At 39.9% G+C, this 24,772-nt stretch overlaps 1 protein-coding gene across 2 annotated transcripts in view; it reads left to right on the top strand.

Moving 5' to 3' along the window:
* Nucleotides 1–24,772, top strand: part of PRKG1 (protein kinase cGMP-dependent 1) — a 1,324,229-nt gene that overhangs the window by 84,334 nt on the left and 1,215,123 nt on the right. The window contains exon 1 of one of the 2 annotated variants that reach the window (XM_065922835.1): nt 2,856–3,550. The exons of the other annotated variant lie outside the window; for it this stretch is intronic. Within the exon in view, the coding sequence (XP_065778907.1) occupies nt 3,240–3,550 (311 nt within the window). The 5' untranslated portion in view covers nt 2,856–3,239. Of the gene's footprint in view, nt 1–2,855; nt 3,551–24,772 lie in introns of those variants that run through there. 2 annotated transcript variants of the gene reach the window in all.

The raw sequence follows: 24,772 nt of genomic DNA, 5'->3' as shown, positions 1-24,772 counted from the left end.
CAAGACCTCATCCCAACTAGGCAGTGGGAAAGCTGAATATATGCAGTTTCATTCCACTCCAAATTTGCAGTAGCCACTTTCTAATAGCAGAAAGTAGACTTGTGTCTGATCTGTGATATGATAACTTAGCCAATTAAGTTTATTATAAGACATATAGTAAATATATCTGTCTGTTGAAATGAAACTATAATACCTAGATTTTGTATGTAAAATTTATTTCCAGCATTTACCAAATGCAATGCAAAAGATGTTTAAGAAAATATTAGAATCACTCAAAAGGTAGAGATAGAAACCCAAGGTCCCTCAAGATTTAAACAAACAGTCAAGGACATCACTGAAATACTTAAAATATTTATTTTGACTTTAAAAATAGAAAAGCCTAGAATTCAGGATTTTTCATATATAAAGTATTTAAGGATAATTTTATTTTTTTCATTATATACAGTAATGTGGCCAAATATATTCTTACAACTTGAACATCTTTTAAAGTGTAAGTCAAATTGTAATAGCCATATCTTCTCAGCTGTTTACTTTCTTTGCATTTATTACAACAGATTTCTGATTCTCACTATGGGATTCATCAAGGAATATATTTTGTATCACAAGAATTCCATTTAAAATGAAAATGTAACATCCTCTAGTGGTACATAGATTATGGTAGTTTAGTGAAAAATATTTACATAACAGTGGAAGAAATTTCATTTTTGTTAAAAAAAATTTTTTTTCTTGGTTTAAATGCAATTTTTTATTTTTGGGGAAAATGCTTTAGTTTCTTTTATCCTTTTTATGTGTAGACAAGCTTTCTACAAATGAAGAAGAATCTTCTTACTTTGTGCTACTCAAAGACATTAAGTGACCCCATTTAAGCCTCAAATGAACCTTACAGCATAATCTTGGTTAGCAGTTGTCTAATGATGTCCCCTATACAATGCCCCTGATATATTTTTAGACATAAACTCTTGGGCTCCTGGACCCCTATAATAGATCTATAGGAAAGGAGTCTCATTAAGTTTTCGACATTTTCCCATGGAATTAAAGAATTCCCATAGGTTAAATAAGATAAGAATTTGGCCTTTTGCCTGGAAGAAGGAAAATGTCTTGGAAGCTCTTTTAGAAAAGAGTCAAGTTATACAAAGCCAGAGCACTTCTGCTTGGTTTAGTTTTCATTAAAACAACAATAATTCAGAACTATTATTTACTGCTCTCAGTATTTGTAAGTTACCCATGTTTGTTTGGGGGAATCATTCACCTTGTACAATGCATTCTGAAATAAATGCACTTCTGAAAACATCCACATTGGAAAGCAGAACAATTGTGTCATATCATGTCTAGTGAGAGAATTAAATCATAATCTGGGTAGAATGTTTAGGATTGTGTATCCTTTTTCATTTATACCTTAATTACAGACAAAATTAAATACACTTTACATCAAAAAGCTTATTAAGGTGACACTAGCTAGCTGGTTCTGTTCTTTTCTTTCCTCCTTTTTTCCTCATTCGCCTCCCCATTTTCCTTTTTGCTCTTCTTAGAACAGGTTGTGTATTCAAAAGCAAAAGTGAGCACTTTTTTTTGAGACTGATACATGTCCTTGGCTACTGTAGATTCCAGTGAATAGTTCTGGATTGCAACTCAGAATCTTAATCTATCTTCTGTCTACTTTGTTTTATTTAGTTTTAAGGAATGGCCAAATAGAACATCGAGGATTGTAACATTGAGTTCTCAAGAATAGTAATTAAAGGACTGCTAATAAAGATGCTAAAAATTTAAATGACTCGGTGAAGATTTAGGTAAATATGAGGAATTTAAGTGTTATGGAAGATTCTAAACATGATAGAAGAATTGCCCTTGGACAAAAAGGATGCTATCTAAATTGTCATCATTTTAGGAAATACGGAGCAGGCAGGGATGGGGGCGGTGGAGGTGGGGCAGTGCAGTGTACAGTTTACTCCGGCCCGTCTAGGGTCCCCCCTTTTCTTTAAGATTTTCTCTCTTCTTTAAAGTTTGTGTCTTGCCGTTCAAGGGGAAGGCTAGCGCCCTAACAGTTTGGTTACTAAGAAAAGTCATTTTAAAGGCATGGTTCAATTTCAGAGTGAACTTTTTGGAATACCGCAGTGATTTTGACCTGCCCGCCTCCCACCCCCGACTCCCCGCTGCAAATTCAGCAAGTGGAAGGAGGAAGGCCCTTCCACGAACTATTCCGCAGACACTGGTTAAGTGGGACGGACAGTGGGGAAGCTGAGCAGCCTTCTAGGGCTCAGTCCCATCCCGTTCTGGCCTCTGCCCTAAGAAGAGTTCATGAATCCGAGTTTAGAAGCAGCGGAAAGGGGAGTCATTCGAAGCAGCTGGAAACGCTGGCGCGGGTGGGGGTGGGATCAGAAGCTCCCCCTCTCCCCCAAAAGCACCCTGGTGTGAGTGGAAACCCCTCCCCTGCACCGATTCGCTCTCCTCTCCGGAGAGGCAAGTTTGTTTTCAAGCGTTACCACCTGTGTGAGGCGCTCCCCGTGAGGAAGGCGGCGAGGCAGACGCGAGAGCTCAGCCACAGGCTGGGGATCCTTTCTCCGCGAGGCTGCCAGCCCAGACCCCTCCAGAACTCAGAGCGCTTACGATGCAGAGCCCGCTCTGCCCTCGCTCGTCGCCGGGATTGTAGTCCGCACATCCTCCAGCCCGGTAGGCTCCGGGGCGGCAGACGCCTCCCCAGTTTGCTCGGGGTCCCTCCGGTCCTCTCCCGCCCGCCTCCCCGCCCCCGAAGTAGTGTTCCCGCCTCGCTCCGCCCGCGCATCCCCTGGCGCGCCCAGAGGTTTATCAGGCTCCCCACACTCTCCGCCGGCTTCCTTCGGCGCCCGGCCGAGTGACCCGGGCAGACCCGCCGCAGTCTCGGAGCCCCCCACCGCACCCGCACCGTACGAGCCCCTTCTCCCGTGGCCCGGCCACCGCGCTCGCGTCTCTCCTCCCCGGCGCCCGCCACGGTTCAGGTGGAAGTCCGGCCCGACCTGCCGTTTGGCTTATCCCCGCTCTCAGCCTCACAGTCAGCCGGGAGAAGTGGAATCTGCCCTGAAACTCTCGGTGGCTGGAGCCGGCAGACTGGGCATGCTCAGAAGCCAAGGCTGGCTTTGGTCTCAAGTAGGAAGCTTTTGCACTCGGGAGGCAGCAGCGACTTTGGGGAAAGTTGATCGGAGAGGGGAGGAAGCCCCAAGACGCGGAGCAGCGGCAGGAAGGAGCCCCCGGCAGCCCGGAGGAGCATGGGCACCCTGCGGGATTTACAGTACGCGCTCCAGGAGAAGATCGAGGAGCTGAGGCAGCGGGATGCTCTCATCGACGAGCTGGAGCTGGAGTTGGATCAGAAGGACGAACTGATCCAGAAGCTGCAGAACGAGCTGGACAAGTACCGTTCGGTGATCCGGCCGGCCACCCAGCAGGCGCAGAAGCAGAGCGCGAGCACCTTGCAAGGCGAGCCGCGAACCAAGCGGCAGGCGATCTCCGCTGAGCCCACCGCCTTTGACATCCAGGATCTCAGCCATGTGACCCTGCCCTTCTACCCCAAGAGTCCACAGTAAGCAGGGGTTACGCTCCGGGTCCGCGTGGCACCCGGTCGGTGGGGAGCTGCGGGTCTATGTATTGTCTGTCGGCTCCCGCCCCTCCCGCTTGCCTTGTTGATCCTCACCCTCAGAAATGTTTCATTTTAACCCGCACTTCTTGAGGGGCCGTGCACGTTTCTCAGACCAGACTCACTGCACCTACGTTGCCTTCCTGTCTTTGTTAGATGTCAAGCTATTTTTTTTTAATACATATATACGTTCATATAGGCCATCTACTGTACGTAGAGTTTGAATGCGCCCCAGGTGTGTGTCAGGTTGTGTATGTATGAGTGAGAGAATTGAAAGCCTCATCTCCTAAATGCCCTGGCAAACCTGCCCAACCGGAAAATCCTAACTGCAGGCTCATCAGACTTGAAATGCGTCTGCTATCACCCTTACTTTCTATGCTTTTGTGGCTCTCCCGGATTTCTCTACATGCTGGCGATTCTCACTGGTACCCTTCAAGCCTGATGTTCTGGCATCATTAAAGTGTCAAAAATAAGCAGATACACATATAAAAGGAACGAGTTTTTGATTTCCAGAATTGGATGACATTTACAATCCACAAATGGAAACCTAGTCTGTTGATTTTTTAAAAATATTTTTTTCATAATATTTGAGGGAGAATATTGCTTATATTCCTTAAGGACTTAATATGGGGTTGCTAATGGGGTGCCTCTGTCTCCCCCAGAAGGTTACATGTTTCCGGGGTCAGATGAAGAGAAGTCCACTTACCTTTATTGACATCGTGGACACATTATTTGCCTCACTCCTGGCTTCTGATGCAACCACTCTGGTATTGTTCTAGCATTTTAAACAACTGTGTAGTTCTCTTGTCAGTGGGTTTCACAACCTGGGTGGGAAAGTTGAATGGAACTTGTTACACATCACTCAACTTGGATGTTCTTATGGATAGTAAAGTGGCAGGAACACGAAGTTAACACAGAATAAGCACCCAGATGAATGGTATTTTAAGTTGCTAATGACAGAATTGATAAATCAAGGGATTTGTTACTCTATTCGAAACTACATAACACTGGCTGGATGACACGTGTTACATAATAATACAAGGTCCCTGGGAGCCTTTCACTTAATAAACACAAAGATTTAATATAAGGAGAAAGAGTATTGGACTGTTCCCATTTGTATTTATTGGATGGGGGGGGGGAGCAGATTGTGAGTATATACTAATTATAGTTTTGAAAACTTAGACTTGTTCCTCTCCTTGTTGGTTGCCATAGAACATTTGCTGTTTCCTCATGCAGATTTAGCTTAAGGAGGAATTGGTATTCTCTGTGTGGGGAGAAAAGACAATAAAGATACACATTTCTGAGATTCTAACCTCACCAGGTTGCCCTAATAGTTGAGTGGATTTAGATCTACTTTAGAAACCTGAATGATCTGAATCCACTTCAGATTTCTCCGGTAAGTTAATTTGCAGTGCTGACATGCTTGCCTGTTTCAGCTAACGAGGTACATGGCCATCTCTCCAGGGCCAAGTTTTGCATAATGAAAAAAATAACTCAAAGACAGCTCTCTGCATCTTTCAGCACACCATAGGATCTCATTTTAGTATCGGCAGGACTTTGGAGTAACTCAGAGCAAACTCTCCTTTCTTAAAAAGACCATTTTAATCAGTTTTATTTGAAGCATGATCAAGCCAGCTGATAACTCCAATGAAACAATTTATCGGACAAGATCTAAAGGAATCTAGGCAGTGTAGTCTGAGCTGTATAATGTGGTAAAGTTTTAGAAATCTCTTAGTGCATGACATACAGAACAACTAGATTTTTTTTCTTTTTTTAAAGTCAATGGTGGAAAATGAAATTGGCAAATAATTCACAACATCCGGTTATGATCAGCATTTTATCAGTTGAACCACACTGTGCATTTGCATTCTGATCTTTATTTAATAACTTGCACTTTTAGGAAGTCAGCTATTAAGGTATCACCATGAAGGGTTTGGGGATTCTGAAGGATTTATATTGAAGAAAACTATAGAATGAATGTCTTCCAAACTTAAATAATTTTGGAAAAACATCTGTTCTTTTTTCACACTTACATAAAGAAAACTAGAATAAAATTGGCTTGCGTGGTAGAGTGTACCTTTGGTAAGAGGAGAAGCATATTGTATGCAAAATGATTACACTTAGGTCATTTGAATGATCATACAAGGTAGTTCCACGAAGAATTAGGAAAACTTAACCAAAGTGAAGGAGACTTGTTTGAATTTCTGTTTATTTCACTATAAACAATTTGATTATACTGACTTACTGGCAACAAGTGTTTATATCTTTATATTTTATTTTTAGTTCAGCCTAAATTTGGTCATCTTTTTAAAACTTGCAGATTTTTGAGAGTTTGAGTTAAAATGAAATCATCAAAATAGCCCAAAATTGATTGCAAATTCATGCTCATGTAGTTTTCTATTCTCTTTCTACTGGATGTAGGTAACTGTCCAGAGAATGTCCTACTCAGTTATCTGATGTATACATATATGTATGTTTACTTTTTGCTTACTGAGGTTGCCTTCTAAGGATTAGAATCTTTAAAAAACTTCTGTGTGTTTTTTTTTAAGTAATCATTCGACAAATAGTATAACATGTAAATTAACTTATGAACTTAAATCATCTTAATAGTTCTGGTTTGGAGTTTTCCCTGTATGCTAGGAATTGGAGGGAAGGCTGTATGGGATTCCAGCTCAGAGCCAGGCACTCCTGCTGCACCTGTGAGTGCTTATGAGGGCTGGTATTTTTGTTTGACTCTTTTACACATGTGTAGAAATAGCCCGAAAACCCTTTTTCTGTTGTGAATGTGATGGGCAAAAGAACTGATTAGCAATTTGGAATCTATACTCCACTGCTCCTAAATAACTACTTGAGAAGGTAAAACTATCAGACTGTATGTTTTGGATTGAATTAGGTAAATAAATCCTTAAAGATGAAAACTGTATAAAATATTCATTTTTTTTTTTTTTTACCAGATAGCCTGTTGATTATGCAGACAGTGTAGTTCTCATGGATTTTTAAAGTAATTTTATTTCATGCTAGTTTATTCCTGAAAATTGACTCTGTGGTAGGTTAGAACATTCAGTCACTGGTATGTTGATCTCTAAACCCTTTACCTATGGTAAATATTCTCAAGTCCTTTCCATTTTGCTGTCCTAAGAGTTGAGTTCCTGTCAGAAGTTATTAGTGTCTCTGTATTTTTGTTAAGCTGTTAGCCCAGAGGTAACCGAATTTCAAAGGATGATGATGTGTTTTGTTTTGTAACATGACACGCTTGACTGTGAAGGACTTTGGAGAGCTGAGGATAAGAAGAAATATATTCTTCCTATTTTTAGGGAGGCATTAATTTTAACACAATCTTATCTGATTATTTTTTAAGCCTTGACATAGTACATTTCAAGAGAAATAGAATCTTCCTAAAGGCTCTCTGTTAGGAAGTTGGGAAAATTCTAGGATTTTAGTGTAATCATAGATGACATAATATTAAAGAATAAGTATCATCAGAGGTAACAATTACATTTCAGATACGTCCAGTAGGTCAGTTCAGCACTTTTGTGGAACGTGCAAGTAAGTGTCAGACATTCAGATGACCATGTGCAAGTTAGTGTCAGGCATTCGGATGTGAGATGTGTGAGTCCTATCACAAAGGAGTTAACCAGGGCTTAACAATACTGCACAAGAGAATATTCTAGAAATAGAGTAAGGCAACTCACATAGGAGATCCCTAAGACAGTTGGCAAAACAAAATTGAGCCCATTTAATTTTAGGGTATCAGAAACTCTTGTGGAAGTCGAGGTGTTTAAAGTATTTGATCGATGGCGTGATTTAGGGGTGAGAGTGGTGGGGTTAGGGTGGGGAGGGCCATCAGCAAAGAGTCAAGACAACAAAGGAAAGCAGAGGGTACATCTGGGGAATCACAGCAACTAATGCCTGTACCAGAATACTGTGTGGGAATGCAGAGACGGCGTTTCTGCTTGTTTTTAGAATAATTGAGGGGGGTGTGTGTGTGTGTGCACGTGCATGCACGCACACTTACACCGAGGACTAATTGTTACCCATTAGTAAAGCTCTGAATCTCAGAATGTCATTCCAGTCCAGCATCTCCCACCTGCATGGTTCTGATAATAACTAAAACTATCCTGACTAGGTAATAATATTTAATTTAGCCAAGCAACAGATGATTAACACTCTTAAAGAAGCTGAGTTCTGCTCTTAAAGAAAACAAGTTCCTCTTTCCACTCACTTCTGAATGTTCCCACTGGAAATAATCTTGTTTTATGCCACAGACTAGCATGGTGGATTCTTCATACACCCCAGCAAACAGAACCTAGGTGGCACTTGAACCGCAAGTTGATTTTGTAAATTCATCTTCCTAGTTCTTATGGGGGAGTTCAATTCCAACTTAACGTTATTCTAATAGACTATCCAATTTAAGTTTGATTGTTAATTTGACATTATAGTCTATGCAATAAAATTGAAGTTGTAGCATCCTTTATAAAAATAAGACCAGGCTGTTAAAACCATATTAGGGTATTTTGAAGCACAGTTTGTGCCCCTAAAATGGGGCTTATCATGAAAATACCGACAAGCCCTTCAATAGAGTAGCTCTAGAAACTGCCTGAGAATATAAATGACCAAGTTCCTCGCTCTCCTGGGCCACATTTCCAAGCTTCCACTACTTTTATTTCACTAAAGAGTTCGGTTTGGATTCTTAATGGTAAAGGATAGAAGAAGGAGGATGATGTCTCTATTGTTGCTGTTTGCAGGTTATAAGGCATATGGACGCATTTTTTTTTTCTCCCTGTCTGCCTAGCAATGGAGGGTCTCCATAGTATCCTAGCAACCAGATTCGAACACCAGACTGCTGCTCTTTCTCCCATTTTTGCCATAGGTGCTGCTGCCTATCCCAGAGAACTGGGCCCGATGCTAGCACTCAGACCCTCCGACTTGAATGTTCCACGCTCTGAGAACGCAAGACAATATGATAAATAAGAGCATGCTGAAAGCAGCATTTACCCGTATGCGCAACAGCTTATTATGCAATCACATCTGTGGCATTTTGAATCCCAATCTGAACTGTTGAGCTGGCGCTGTTTGCCACCCCTCCCCTGACAGTCCCTCTCTTCTTTCCGCACACCCAGCCTTCTGACACCAGCTCCCCTTCCTTCTCACCGTCTCCTCTAATGACTGCATTCCTCGGCACCTCCTTCAAACGTGTTTTCTGGTAAGTTAGGTATGTACAGCTTGTTTGAACTCCGAATATATCTTGTTTCTAAGAGCAGAGGGATGTTCTCCCTCCAAAACTGTCATGTAAATATAAACAAGAGCACAGAATCTGTAGCTACACAGAACAGATGTTGAGCAAAAGGTGGGACTAATAGTATACTCTCAAAGCGTCTTGCTTCTGAATGGGCTTTTTAATCATAGTTATTAATAGGAAAGAAGCAGGAGGGAGTGGGAAGAAGAGATGTGTGTCAGGAGGACAGGAAGGGGCAAAACAGGATGACTACTGTGAAAGCTATGGCGTGTTTGCCAAGTTGGAAAGGATTAGTGGGCTTTGTGGGCAAGTGAATAGGCAATGAGACGGGAACAGAATTTACAGGTAAGAGGGAACTTTGTGTATGAAGACACCCGAATTGGAATGTACCAATGGCTGCCCTCCTTTGGGAGTTGAAACCATACTGGAATTTTGGTTAAAAAACCATTAAAATGTTTCCCTTTAGACCAGTGCTTGTTTTGAATACCCCATATTGTCCCTTTGAAACATCCTTTAGTCTAATACCAGGGAGGGCTTGATGGTCTTTGTGCAGGCCATCATGCAGAAAAAGAAAGTGGAGGGTAAGTCAGTGCATCACTGTTTCTGAAAAAAATAGGTCAGAATGGTACTGCCCATCATGATCGCAATGGCTGACATTTATTGAGCCCTTACTCTGTGTCAGACCTCTGCTCTCGGAGCTTTACATAGATTGTCTTTTTTTAATCAAATAACCTTGTGAGAAACACTTCAGATTATCCCATTTTGTGACAGTGAGGGACAAGACACTGAAATTCAGAGAAGCTAAGTAACTTGCTCAAAGCCACACACTTGGTAAAAGGCTGAATTGGAATTTGAACTTGAGAGCCCTTCTCATTAGCCTCTAGGTTCTTCTGCTTCCCAAAGGGGTGGGAGGATTAGGCAGTTTCATGATCCTAATAGATACCATAAAGGCTGTTCTGTGGGGAGTATCTGCTCACCAGTAATTAAATAGGAAGCAGAAGTGTTCGGGGAAAAGTGGAAAAAATAAGACAGGACCAACCAAAGTTTGGTTCCCAAACTTTACTGCTATACATTAGAATCATCTGAGGAGCTTAAAAAAAAACCCAAACCCATTAAAATCAGAATGTCTGGAGGTGGAAGCCAACCATCAGTGTTTTTGAAAGATTTCTCAGATAGTTCCAGTGACCAGCATGATGTAGGAAACAGTCTGATGAGAGGACAACAGGTGTGTGTGTCTGTGTGTGTGTCTGTGCGTGTGTATGAGAGAGAGAGAGAGGGAGGGTGAGAGGGGAGAGGGAGAGAAATATTAAAGCAACAGGATAAACTTTCCACTTAAAGAGTTGAATGTGTCTGTTGGCTAAAACCTTTAACTACTAAGGACTTGGAAAAGCAACAGGGTTTTGATTTTGTTTTTTCCAAATCGTAAGTGTATACTGTTTAGTTAATGCCTGTTGTTTATTCTCTCAAAGAAATAATCATTACCTTACCAAGTTCATCGGTTCTCAACCCTAGGCTTCATGTTAGAATCACCTAGGGAATTAAAAAAAAAATTTTTCCTGGGGTGCCACCTCCAGGGATTCTGATTTAATTGCCCCTTGGTGGGCCGGAGGTGGAGATATATTGTTTGCACTCCCAGGGCGACTCTAATATGCAGCCAGGATCGAGAACCTCCTTCGTGGCTCATTCCATGTCAGCTCCTACAGGTTCCTGGAATTGCCATCCCCTGGGAGTGCACTTTTCTTGGTTCTTTTTTTTTTTTTTTTTTTTTTCTTTTTTACTAACCCTAATCCCCTGCTTGCAGTGGAGCCAGGCAGATCCAGTTTCCCGCTTTCCATAGCACCCACACTTGTCACTTTCACCGTGATCTCTGGGGTGACCTGCACGGCTCTGGGCCACAGAAAGTGGCAGCAGCTCGCTTCCGTGGGTAAGTATGCTTCCCTCTTTCTTGCCAGCCATGAGTCCTGGCCACGATTCAGATATGACACCTTAGGGTCAGCCATCCGCCCAAGTTTGTTTTCCACTCTCACCGAGGGGAGCTGCCTCATGAGCCAATAAGATTGTTTCCTGGTATCCCAGATGCTTCTGTGAAATGTTCTGTACTTCAAGGTGAAACAATGACTAGCCCCTCCTTGGGAGAGACGCACAGGGCTCCTAGTGCCTCCTCTTCTGGTATGTGATGTCTCTGTAGCCAGCTAGAGTTTTTTTTTTCTCCTACAGATATTTTATCCTTTTAAGGCAAACAGCCTGAGCTCAGGCTGAGGAGTACTTTCCAGGGAGGCTTCAGAGAAAGCAGAGCTAGTACATCAAGCTCTCAGCCCCCTTTCCAGACAGTCTGGTCTGAGTAGTGAACAGGGCTGGGCCCTGCTGGCAGACGAGAGGACTGATGTGATAGTTGTAGTAGGAGAATCTTGGTGTGTCTCTCAGAAAAGCTCCCGAAAGCGCTGGGAATTCCTATGCCTTGTGGTCACAACCTCATTGCTGCTCCCATTGCCAAGTTTTGGGTCTCTCTCTAGCCCTTTCCCCTTATGTTGTTAAAAAACAAAACAAAATACAAAGTCTTTAAGATGTCCCTAATTTTCTCTGATAGGAGCCTATTTACATGTGTAATTGAACCATTATCTTCTCAGGTAAGGATCAATCAGTATAGTACTTTATATAAGTGATGAAAACAACTAATTACTAATACTTTTTTTGTTAAAAAAAAAATAATCTCTTTCGAATTGGAGTCAGTGAGAAGCTTTCTTGTTTCTTTCTCCCTCCTTCTAAAACATGAACATGTATTCAGCTGACAGTGTAACAGTAGAGTAGATGTCATAAGGCTGCGCAGAGGGTTGGGGACATTAATTACATAGGGAAGGTAATCATAAGGAAAGTAAACACTTTCATTATGAATCCAGTTTCTTGTCATGCATTTGATTATTGGACCTAAATGGGAGGGACAAGAGGAATTAGCAACAGTAAATGAAACAAAAACTAAAGCATGTGTTCACCTGTGTAGCTTAGCAGTTAGCAGCAGAAAGAGGGTCAGCATTGATGGTAGGACCCTGGGAAAGGATCTGTGTCTTAGAATTTTTATAACCCAAGATGTGAAAGGATGGGGAATTGTATAGAAAAAGAATCAGTGACAATTTAGTGTCAATATATGCTACTTCCACCTGCATCTACAATTTTTAAAAAAATGTTAATTACCTTTGGCTGTCTAAAGATCATAAGTGCTAATTGAACTTCACCAGAAATCCTTTATAACAGGTGCAATTTCATTGCGTTCCATATAGAGGTGAAGTAACTTAAGCCCTGCAAAAGTATATGTTAATAGTTTAAATTGTTAATAGGTCTCAAAAACAGATCTCTTAATGCTGTGGACCTTCTAATGCTCAGTTATATTTTCTTACTTTAAGACCATATCTGCTATTTATGAGTAGCATTGTATTTCTTTGAACTTGAAATAATTATAGTATCAGCAGTCAGTTTAATTTGGTTAATTGTGTTCCATGTCAGTGATGACAAATACACTTTAGTTAAGTACAGTAGTTTTGCTGTTTTCTAAAACAATTGTATTACAGTGCTATCAAGCTTTCACCAGATTTAGGCCAAGGAATAATGAGATAATGTGAGGGAAAAACATCTCTTTCCGAATATACTGTAGATCATCTTAATGGTCCAACTCTATCAATAAATTATGGTGTTGACAGTGCTTCTAAGTCTGGACTGGGAGGAAAGAAAAAAAGAGTTGTCATGACAAGCAAGAAAAATGGGAATTTTAAATTTTGCCCCCCTGGAGTTATTGCTACTGATGGACTGCAGGGTGGATTGGTCATTCTTTTTGGCGTTTACAGGTGGCTGGCGAGCATGCTATATAAGCCAGCATAGCTCTCACTTACATCTTCTTAAGATGTGCTCTGCCTAAATCATTGGGGACTGAAAAACACATTTTATATTACCACGAGGGAGAAAAGCTGGCCTCATATTTGACTTGCATGGTTTTGACAGGGTGTCACCATACCCTTGACAGAGGAATATTAAACATCTAAAAATGACAAGTACTACTTTGCTAAGCCCGTAGTGGCAACTCATGCCAGTGGAAGGAGAGAAAAGAAAAGATGCGGAGGAATAAAGCCTAGAGTCCGCTGCCTGCACTGTGGAACTCTGTGTGAATCACGGTCTTCGTTCTTCCTAACTGCGGCAAGTAGAAGGGGAAAAAGTGGAAGCAGTGACGGGTTTTCTTTTCTTGGACTCCAAAATCACTGCGGATGGTAACTGCAGTCATGGAATTAAAAGACACTTGCTCATTGGAAGGAAAACTGTGAAAAACCTAGACAGCGTATTAAAAAGCAGAGACATCACTTTGCCAACAGCAGTCCCTGTAGTCAAAGCTATGATTTTCCCATCATGTATGGATGTGAGAGTTGGACCATGAAGACTGAGTCCTGAAGAAATGATTCTTTCAAGTTGCGGTGCTGGAGAAGACTCTTGAGATTCTCTTGGGCTTCAGGAATATCAAACTAGTCAATCTTAAAGGAAATAAACCCTGAATATTCACTGGAAGAACTGATGCTGAAGCTCCAATTCTTTGGCCATCTTATGCGAAGAACGGACTCGTTAGAAAAGACCCTGATGCTGGGATAGATTGAAAGCAAAAGGAGAAGGGGGCCGCAGAGGGTGAAACGGTTAGATAGCACCAATGACTCAATGGACATGAGTTTGAGCAAACTCTGGGAGATAGTGGAGGACAGAGGAGCTTGGCATGCTGCAGTCCATGGGGTCACAAAAAGTTGGACACAGCTTAGCAACTGAACAACAATAACACACATTTAGTAACTATCTGAGGATACCAAAGGTTAGAAAAGGAAGTCCAGAGACACTCAGCAAAGTAAGAGTCACTTTTTGGTTGGGAGATCTGTTCAGTGAATCACTCTTTTATTTTGAGAACTTTTACAGTTTTGAATTTTTAGAGGAAAATTCTTTTTCTCCCACAGCATTTGGTACAGTGCAAAATGAAAGAATTGCTCAAAGTTTCTAGTCATTCACTTAATGCTTTGTAAAAATATAATATTCAACTCCATTATCCATTTGTATGAACAATGTTTCTTGTAGATCCCAACAGCTTTAGAATATTTTGAAAGGAACTCTGCTTGACTGTTTCTTTGTAGTGGTAGCCTTCATCAGGGGCTAGTCATTTTCTTCAAAATCTAACTTCAGACTTTTTGTTGTTCTTCATAAAAGAAAAATACAGCATGAAAAATTGTAATCTGCCTGACTGCCTTCTAGATGTTTTAGTATTATTTAGTATGGAGATCTACACTCTCTTACTGAAAGAAAAAAAAGAAACAAGAACTAAATGACTTCTTGTTCATGAAGCATTGAATAGCATAAAATTAAATGATTATTACTTTGAAATAGTCCTCATGAAAAGGAATGGCAAAGAAATACAATAAGGTGCCCACTGTGAATGAAACATTTTTTATTAGCTTCTTGCCACCTCTTTGCATACTTCATGAATTCATCTGGCCTTTGCCTTTTTTATGCTTTGCTTAAGGCATTAAGATGTCTTTTTCCCCTTCTCTTTTGAGTTTTGGTGGGAAATAGCTAGTGTATTTTTTTTTTTAAGAGGTTTTTATTTTTTTGAAAGAGAACTACTAGAAGAGTATAGTCTGTGGCATTGGAAATAATATTGAGTAGGTACTGAGAAGTTCTGGGAATGGAGAAGTTAGATGCTTTGAAGCATTATATATGTATGAGTGTTTACATGTTTATGGATTATTACAAGAAATTATTTCAGAGAATTCTGATATTTAAAGAGAATCCTGTTATTTCCACTGAAAGTTAGAGTCCATCTATAATATGGTTATTTTAAGCAATCCAGAGTTACCCTTCTATTATCTCAAAAATTAAGAGATAAAAAGAACTGATATAAAAAAAAAAAAAAACAAAACGTTGGTAAAGAGCTCACAGCAGAACATGCTGAGGTAAACCAGGTGAAGCACATCACCAGAATCTTCATAGTAAAATGTGAAACAGAACATTGCTCATCACAGAGAAGGCTATCTTTCCCAGTTGACTCTTTCTCTTCTGTGGCTTGTCTTTTTCTTTTGGTACCACCGCTGAAGTCCTGTGACCTGTAAGTCATTTATCATCACAGAGCAGTGCTCTGTCTTCTGGATTCCTAAGGGTTACTGTCAGTGTGATAGATGGAAAAGATCTCAAGTAGACATTATTTGTCTTGGCAAGAGTGGCTTTTTCTGCTAGATGAACTTAGAGGTCATTAAATAACGCCGAGGTGAACCCTTGCTAGTGAGTTTTTAAATCATGATAGATTTCCCCCTTTTCTTCTTGACTACCATCACCATATTTCAGAAGTTCTTTTTGTAGTTCAGTCTATTGCTTCATCATGATTAAGGGTTTCTTGTTCAAACTAGACTCATTCTTTATCTTTTCTTCTTCTTTTTTCCCCCTAGACATAGAACAATCGCTCTCATCTTTACTGAAATCCTTTATAAAATGAAGGTAATAATTGTCACTTTTAAGCCTGGTCTTTACTGGCCAATTAGTGTTGCTACTGCTGCTACTGCTAATTATTACTAAAATATTTGCCTGACTGTAGACTACATAAGCTTTCTCATTTAATTCTCACAGTAATTTGATAAAGTAGGTACCCTTCATCCCATTTATTCAGATAGAGAAAGTGAGGCACAGAGAAGTTAAACAACTTGCTCAAAATAAAATCGTAGGTTGAAACAGACAAAAGCACGTGCATGACCCCAGAGTCCATGCTTGTTCTCCATGTGCCATGCGTCTCATTGATTGTCCCGACAACTCATTTTTTTAAAGGATATGTCCTATTTCAATCCTCTTTCATGATTGTGTTCCTTTTTGTGGTAGTGGTGGTGGTAGTTTAGTCACTAAAGTTGTGTCCGATTCTTGTGAGCCCATAGGCTGTGGCCTTCCAGGCTTCTCTGCCATTGGGATTTTTCCAGGCAAGAATGCTGGAGTGGATTGCCATTTCCTTCTCCAGGGGAATCTTCCCAACACAGGAGAACCCTGGTCTCCTGCATTGCAGGTGGATTCTTTACCGACTGAGCTCAGGGAATTTTTCATATGTCCACATTTTTTCATGCCCATATGCTGATAAACATGTGGTGGCCAAGAATTATCCCTTTTTGAGACTAGTAAACCTGAGTATCAAGGAAGCTCTTCTTCTAGGAAACTGTATTTCTGTTGTGTTCAAATTGTTACCTAATACAGTTGCTTGTGCCTAAAGTAGTTTTTGCTGCATCATATGCAGAAAACTTTCTCTATCTTGTACATTTTGTTTTCGTTTGTTATCAGTTAAGAATGTTTTTAGTGGCCTGTGCCACTAATTTTAAATTTAAATTCTCATTTTAAAGAAACGTTTCCTCGTTTATCAATGCTCTATTTCCTTATCTACTTCCCCCTAAGTGTTAGCATCTTAGTTTAACTGAGTATTATTAGAAAGTTTATAAAATACCTTCTGATTCTTTTTTTTTCTGATAACATAGTCTGAGAATTAGTTTTCAGTTGTTTATTTGTTCAATTTTTACCAAATATTTCTTAAATGATTACTCTAGTGTAGAGCTCTGTTAGATGTAGCTCTTTCTCAACCCCAAATATGCTAGGAAAAAAAAAGACATTACCTTTTCAGGGTTTTTCCAAGAATTGAGCCCAGGGTACATGGACTGGAGGCTGATGTCGAGTTCCCAGTGTCTGACTTTGTACTGCTGCGTACTTTGTCTTCTTCATGTCCCTCCGAGTCTGAATCTCTTTAGTTGGGTCATTGTTTGGTTAGCATCTCCTTCTCTTGCAAGATGGTAAATGCCATGAACACGATACCAGTTTCTCTTTTGCTCCATATTGTGCCTTTGGAACCCAGAGTAGGGCTGGCGCCCAGTAGAGGCTTGGTAACTCTTAGCCAGAAGAAGGACAAAAAGAAGCCTCTCCGAGTTCTTGGCCCTCATATGCTTCATCTTTGAAATTTAAAATTTTGGAAATGGGAAGCATATCACTGGGCTCAGTAGAGCTTGGGGGCATCTTTGGCTTGGCCAGAAGAGTTTTACAAACTTTCAACTTGAATGCCTTGTGACACCTTTGTGGGAGGCTCTGTGCTCCAAGAGTTCATCACAGCCCCTGACACTCTATACAGTCTTTATCTAGCTCATCAGCTCTCTTGTTTGTGTTAACTCCTGGCCTCTGAAGGCATTTCAGATTTCCACCTGGAAACCTGGGATTGCAAGGTCTTGAAAAGTCCCTTCTAGTTGGAAGAAGATGAGATTCTAAATTATCTTTCTACGGAAGCGTATTTTTTTCTCCAACTGAAATGTCTCAACTTAAGCTCTGTGACATAAAACCTCATAAATAGGTTAACACCTCAAAAAGTAACTGGGTTAATTGAGAAATACATGCCTGGAATGAATGGGAATAGCTTAAAGAATGATCTATCAAAAATTTAAATCCTTTTTTTGTGGACACAGAATTCTCACTAACAAAACCCTGTCAAGTTTATGATAATAGCTTGCTGATTTTAACTATCCAAATAGTCACATAGATTTTAATATTATGAGATGATGAAGATCATTAAACTCATGATAAAATAAAATTTCATTAGGTGTTTACCTCAAGAATAACCATAATAAAATAGGGAACATTAAAGACTGATTCTGTTTGGCATATTTTCTCTTAGCTCTTCAGAATGGAACCTGAAAACACCCAATCCTAAGAGAAAAAGACTTTTTAAAAACTCTTATCTGACCTTATGCTTCTGTTAATGGCTGAAGTTAAATTCCTAAAAGACCTATGTATCAATGCAACTGTGTATCTTGTGTCTAATAAAAAGTGAAGCTTAATAACATCTATTAATTGGCTGGAGAAATGAATGTAGGTCATTTATGCCTCACAGTATCTAAATGGATAAAGGAGAACAGATCATTTCCATTTTACAGAAGAGATGATTAAGGATCAATGAGGTGAGGTAACACAACCCATAAGTGATAACTCTGTCAATACAGCAGCTCCATAAGTGATAACTCTGTAACTCCAACAGCTCATAAGTGATGACTCTGTAAATACAACAGGCTATCAGACTCAGTTCATCCTTCCCTCCACACTCTGCAGCATCAGTGCGACGTGAGATGGTCTTGAGAATCTGCTGAGTTCTGTGGTTCAGCAGTGCACTTATGGAAAATACAAGCAGGTAGGCTCAGAACACAGCATATACAATGGATATGGGCATGGGCTCTCTTTCGGTTGCTACTTTCCTACTCATGAGGAGTATGAGATTGAGTCTATCTGAGCTTACGTTTTCTCATTGTGAATGAGGATTTAATTAGAGATCTTGTTTGTGAGTCCCTCAGTACAGGATATAAAACATATTATGGAGTTCTGCAAATAGCAGAAGACATAAGCTGTTGAAATTATCATTATATTTTCAATGTTACTAAGTTAAACCCAATTCCATTGTTGTTGTTCAGTTGCTGAATTGTGTCCGATTCTTTGCAGCCCCATGGACTGCAACATGCCAGGCTTCCCTGTCCTTCACTGCCTCCCAGATTTTGCTCAGACTCATGTTCATTGAGTTGGTGATGCCATCCAACCATCTCATCCTTTGTTGTCCCCTTCTCCTCTTGCCCTCAGTCTTTCCTAACATCAGGATCTTTTCCAGTGAGTTGTTCTTTGCATTATTAGAGTTCTGTAAACATTGCAGTCATCTCACATGCTAGTAAAATAATGCTTAAAATTCTTCAAGCCAGGCTTCAGCAGTATGTGAACCATGAACTTGCAGATGTTCAAGCTGGTTTAAAAAAAGGCAGAGGAACCAGAGATCAAATTGCCAACATCCAGTGGATCATCGAAAAGCAAGAGAGTTCCAGAAAAACATCTATTTCTGCTTTATTGATTATGCCAAAACCTTTGACTGTATGGATCACAATAAACTGTGGAAAATTCTGAAAGAGATGGGAATACCAGACCACCTGACCTGCCTCTTGAGAAACCTGTATACAGGTCAGGAAGCAACAGTTAGAACTGGACATGGAACAACAGACTGATTCCAAATAGGAAAAGGAGTACGTCAAGGCTGTATATTGTCACCCTGCTTATTTAACTTATATGCAGAGTATATCATGAGAAATGCTGGACTGGAGGAAGCACAAGCTGGAATCAAGATTGCCGGGAGAAATATCAATAACCTCAGATATGCAGATGACACCACCCTTATGGCAGAAAGTGAAGATGAACTAAAAAGCCTCTTGATGAAAGTGAAAGAGGAGAGTTAAAAAGTTGTCTTAAAGCTCAACATTCAGAAAACTAAGATCATGGCATCTGGTCCCATCACTTTATGGGAAATAGGTGGGGAAACAGTGGAAACAGTGTCAGACTTTATTTTTCTGGGCTCCAAAATGACTGCAGATGGTGATTGCAGCGATGAAATTAAAAGACGCTTACTCCTTGGAAGGAAAGTTATGACCAACCTAGAGAGCATATTAAAAAGCAGAGACATTACTTTGTCAACAAAAGTCTGTCTAATCAAGACTGTGGTTTTTCCAGTGGTCATGTATGGATGTGAGAGTTGGACTATAAAGAAAGCTGAGTGCTGAAGAACTGATGTTTTTGAACTGTGGTGGTGGTGAAGACTCTTGAGAGTCCCTTGGACTGCAAGGAGATCCAACCAGTCCATCCTAAAGGAGATCTGCGCTGAGAGTTCATTGGAAGCAGTGATGTTGAAGCTGAAACTCCAGTACTTACTTTGGCCACCTGATGCAAAGAGCTGACTCACTTGAGAAGACCCTGATGCTGGGAAAGATTGAGGGCAGGAGGAGAAGGGGACGACAGAGGATGAGATAGTTCGATGGCATCACCAACTCAATGGAGATGAGTTTGGGTGGACTCTGGGAGTCAGCGATGGACAAGGAGGCCTGGCGTGCTGCGGTTCCTGGGGTCACAGAGTTGGACATGACTGAGAGACTGAACTGGAACATCTTTTAACCAAACTGAAGAGCACAGGTGGAAAGAGTGTCAGTCATGACAAGGTCCTAGAGGACAGCCAGTGCAACCCAGCCTGGTTTTGTGGGGTCTGACTCAGGAAGACTGAATGATGGCAAGAATCCTGTGTTGACTTCTGTGGACTAACTGTGGAAAGGGAATGGCAAATATAAAGCAAGTTTGCAGGTTTGTAATTATGCCATTTAGTTCATTCAGTGAGCAGTTAGAGGCCTACAGAGAAGTCAAGAATGGATTTCTAAGTTTGAATTGAGAACCACGTAGTTCATTTATGTTAGGGAATCATAGTGAAAAACAGTTGTGTAGAATCTGAAGGAAAAGCTGTCTGTATTCTAAAGACAGGAAGAATATTTGATGGTCATTCTCTGCAGATGCATTTATGTGACATTGTACAATAGTAATATTATTCTTAACATTGATTTTAATTTGTGGGCCATTGTACACGTGGATTGGGGCACTGTTGCCTTGGTGCATTTTTCAAGACCCACTGCTTTAATGATGTGATTTTAATCCATCAGAAATATTTAGAGCAAAATGCCTTTTCTCTTTCCTGAACTGTTTGCATAGAAGTTATTCATTGATAATGGTTTTCTATTTGAAAGCCATTCATTCCCAAGTTGAATATTTGCTGTCCAGGCTGAGAAACTATCAGATGCAGAACATAATCTTAGCCTATAAATGTTTTCTCTTACTGACTTTTATACTGCATTTCAAGATGTCTTTTCACAAACATTATGATTGTGGGTAAAAGCAATAACAGGTCTGTTAACTTATTGAGGAATACATTAATTGTCTCAGACAAATTCATGACAGTTGTGGTGATAAGCTGATAGTGGAAAACTTTAGAATAAGAATAAAAATACTAGTTTATCCTGAAATGTTTCGTGTTACCAAAAAGATACATTATTTTCAACAACTTTATTGTGATATAATTTGCATACCATAAATTTCACCCACTCTACATGTTTATGAGTACAATGATTTTTAGTAAATTTGTAGAGTTGGCAACTACAAGTATAGTTTTGGAACATATCTGTTATGGTCCAGATTACCCGGGGCCCACTTTTGGTCAATCCTTGCTCCACCTCTATCCCTGGGCACACAATGATCTGTTTTCTGTCTCTTTAAATTACCTTTTAATACATTTCATACAAACAAGCATCTTATTTTGCAAATGGTATCAATTCCCTTGAGGAACTGTGTGATATCAATTTATGGTTTACTCAGTGAAGTTTAGAATATTAAGATTGTTTTTGGATCCAGGATATTTGTTGTTAACCTTAAGTCTTATTAGTGTCAGAAAAGCTCACCTGTTCTGTTTTTTGTTTTTGTTTTTGGAGTAATGCAGAAACTGAGGAATTGAATTTCGTACACAGATTCAGTATGTTGGTGTTGCAAAGTCATTTATGGAATACTTACTGGATTCAGGCATTGTACTGGGGGATAATGTGAATTTTCCCCCTAATCTTCATAGTAGTTTTGAAAGGTAGAGAGTATTTGCTCCATTTTAGAGACAGCAAAAGTGAAGCATACTCAGAGAATTTAAGTAATTTGCCCAAGACCACACAATGCTGCCCGAGTCCAAGTCTGTGCTTTTGGCTACTATATTGAGAGTTGCTTATCTAGAGGGACTTTGTAAGCAGACAATATGTTTTATACCTTTCTACAACTTCCCAGCTCTTTCCATTTTTTTTTTTTTTTTTAGCACTAATATATTTCCTTGATATTGGCCTCCCACTTGCCATTTTGGCTTCCCAAGCGTAGTCTGCCAAGTAATAAAAGAAGTGAGCATGGATAAGTTACAGATAAGTTCCAGTCCCTGAGGCGAATATAGAACTGGTTAGGGAGCTATTTGTGAAATGAAAGACAAAGAGGAGCTATTTGGATTGTGAAATAAAAGAATGGGCAAGAGTACTGAGAGAAATGTAAGACAGAAGACTTTATAAGACTTGAGACGAAGGGAGAAATTTCAGTTATCTCAATGAGCCTGAGGTGGTGATTTCATGAAGAAGGTATTTCATGAAGAAGGTGAGGAGGGTTTCAATAAACATCCTCTTTTGGGTACAGCTTTTTTGAAAGGAAGAATTCTAATGGGCTTTTGTGCCAGTGGGGCTGAAAACAGATGAACAAGACTAAATGGTCTCCAAAGTAGGTGGTCCTACCCCCACTGGGACATAACTCTGAGTAGGTGACTGACTGACTCCGCTTTGTCTCACTAAAGACCCTGGCTTGCTACGTGCCTGCCTGTATACCCCAGAAGCCTTTGCTCTGATGCCAGTCCATCCTGCCTGGTGCAAAGGCCTGTGGGTTATGAGCCAGTTGGGGAGCTTGCCAGACCTGTTGCTTATTCAACAGTGAAATGAGGTGGCACTGTTAGCTTTCTTTGTTATTATGCAGGTACAGGAGTTACATTTCAGAGTGAGAGAATAAAGAATAATTTTACTTCAGTGATTCACTGGGGATTGATGAAAGGAATTTCAGGGACAATAAACTGTTTCATGCATTTGCAATAGGCTTCAAGCCTCAGTTACACAATTGGTTGGAAGTCTTAAATTCCATTGACCAAATTTGGATTTTTTTACTCAAATCAGTAATAGCAGAAAAGAGAGTGAGTGATGTTTGTGTAATAAGAATCAGCTTTGATAAATATATAAGTACAAGGTAACTATGAATTCAAACTATTAGAATTATATATACACACACACACACAAAGGATTTAGAGCAATTTCATAAAAATGCAAATGGTAGAAACAAGAGTTTCAAAAACACCCCATAAATCACTGAGTTGCTTGATACTGTATCTGTGTGTTATACAATCCAGAATGGTGGGCAGGGCATAATAGATGCAGTATTACCTGGACTCAGAACACCAGCATCACTTGGGAACTTGTTAGACATGGAAGATCTTAAGTCTCACCTCAACTCACTGAATCAGGAACCTTGGGCTAGTGCCCTGAAATCTCTATTTTAACATTCCTTTAAGTGATTCTGATGTGCCCTAATGTTTAGGAATTCCTGAAATAATAGGATGGGAATTTAAAACAAAATGTGGGAGACTGTACCATAAACATTACTGAAAGCAGTTATCAAACCAGTGATCAAAACAGTAGCTGGGAGTCATAGTTAGGGGCTGTCTCTCTTTGCATTCTGCTGCAAATTGGAATATCCCTTTTAATTCACGCCCCATCTGCCTTTGATTTACAGGAAACTTTCTTCTTCCCACACCACTGTGAAATGGTGTTTCCTTGGGATTATTTTAGGTCTGAATTTTTTAGGTCTAATTTTCTTTGGTACTTAATATAATATTAAATATTTTGCTAATTATTATTGCATATATAAATGTGTGTATACACACACACACTCAGGTACCATCTCCTCAAAAATGTCCTTTCTGAGCAGCCCCTGGTCACTTTCATATCTAGTATTTTCCTTTGCATTACTTTACCTTGAATTTCTTCATAGCACTTCATTATCTAAAGTTGTCTATTTATTTGTTTTCTAGTTTTTATTTGTCCAGCTTGCCTCTGTTAATCCTGGCTCCAGGTCATGGGACAGTGGGTGGCAAGTGACAGTAGTTCATTGAATGAGTGACATGTCTGTCTTCATCTAGGTCGTAAGCTATGAAGGGACAGAGCTGGTGATAAATTATAAATACAAACCGAAAGAGACTAGTGGGGTATCTGGGGCTCAGAAAGCACTCACGCAGCATTCTTTTTTCCATGCCTTTCCCCTCTCCTGTTCTTATCACTTTCCGCTTCTGACAGTTCTTTGTACTGAGTGTGTGCTTGGAGAGAGATGAATGTAATAATTGAGACAGCTTTTAAGATGTTTTAAACAATTAACATTAGTAATTAGAAAATAAAATGAAATATATCACTTTTCTCCATGTTTTGATTAGTACGAATTATTTATTGAATGCCTAATAGAATTTCTAGAAATTAAAATATGAAAGTTCCCATTTTCTTCAGCATCAAGATATATTTTTAAAGTTACTTTCATACTTTATTGCTAAAGAGTTAAAATATATAACATAGTGTAGATTTATATTTTTCCCCTGAGATCTTTGCAATTCAGTTTTTTTTTTTTTTTTAACAGATTTTTGAAAGATTGCACAAAGGTACACACTCAGATGGTAAAGAATCTGTCTGCCCGAAATGCAGGAGACCCATATGTGATCCCTGGGTCAGGAAGATCCCCTGGAGAAGGGCATGGCAACCCACTCCAGTATTCTTGCCTGGAGAATTCCATGGACAGAGGAGCCTGGGGCGCTACAGTCCATGGGGTCACAAAGTCGGATATGATTTAACAACTGAATAACAACAACATCATCTTTTATAAGCAGAGCCAGCATTCACATTTTAGGTTTTTTTCATTTTGAAAATTATATTAACAATTCACAATTAACATTTGAGGCACTTGAAGCTCACAGAGGTTAAGCAACTTGATCAGAGTCACAGAGCCATATATACAAGTGAAATGAGGATTTGAAACCAGTTCTGGTTTAAAAAAAAATCTGTGAAGATTGCTTAGTGCATTCCATTCATTTTACAGGTAATAACGAGGTACAGAGAGTTTGTGATCTGGGGTAACATCACAGATTAAGGAAAGTTCAGACCTGGGTTTTTTAATACCTAATACTATGCTCTCTTCATTTCCTACGGTGACCTCTAGTTTCCAGATGTTTCTAAATTATTGTTCTTGGAAATCACACTTGTTGAAGAAGTAAAGGCAGCTTCCTTATGGTTTCTATTTGCTGTATTAGCTCCCAGAACGTTTTGATCAAACAGTTTGGCTCTTGTGTTTTTTGTAATCTAATACCTAAGTGCTGGTAATCAAGCTGGGGGCTTTTATTTGCTCAGGCACAGCCAGAGTGTATTATAATCCCCCATTTCCTTAGTTGCCTTCAAGAGTAAAATAAGCCA

The sequence above is a fragment of the Muntiacus reevesi genome, chromosome 2, assembly GCF_963930625.1.
Source record: "Muntiacus reevesi chromosome 2, mMunRee1.1, whole genome shotgun sequence".
Taxonomy (NCBI): Eukaryota; Metazoa; Chordata; class Mammalia; order Artiodactyla; family Cervidae; genus Muntiacus; species Muntiacus reevesi.
The sequence above is the reverse complement of the archived record's forward strand: the minus strand, read 5'-3'. Positions and strand labels throughout refer to the sequence as shown.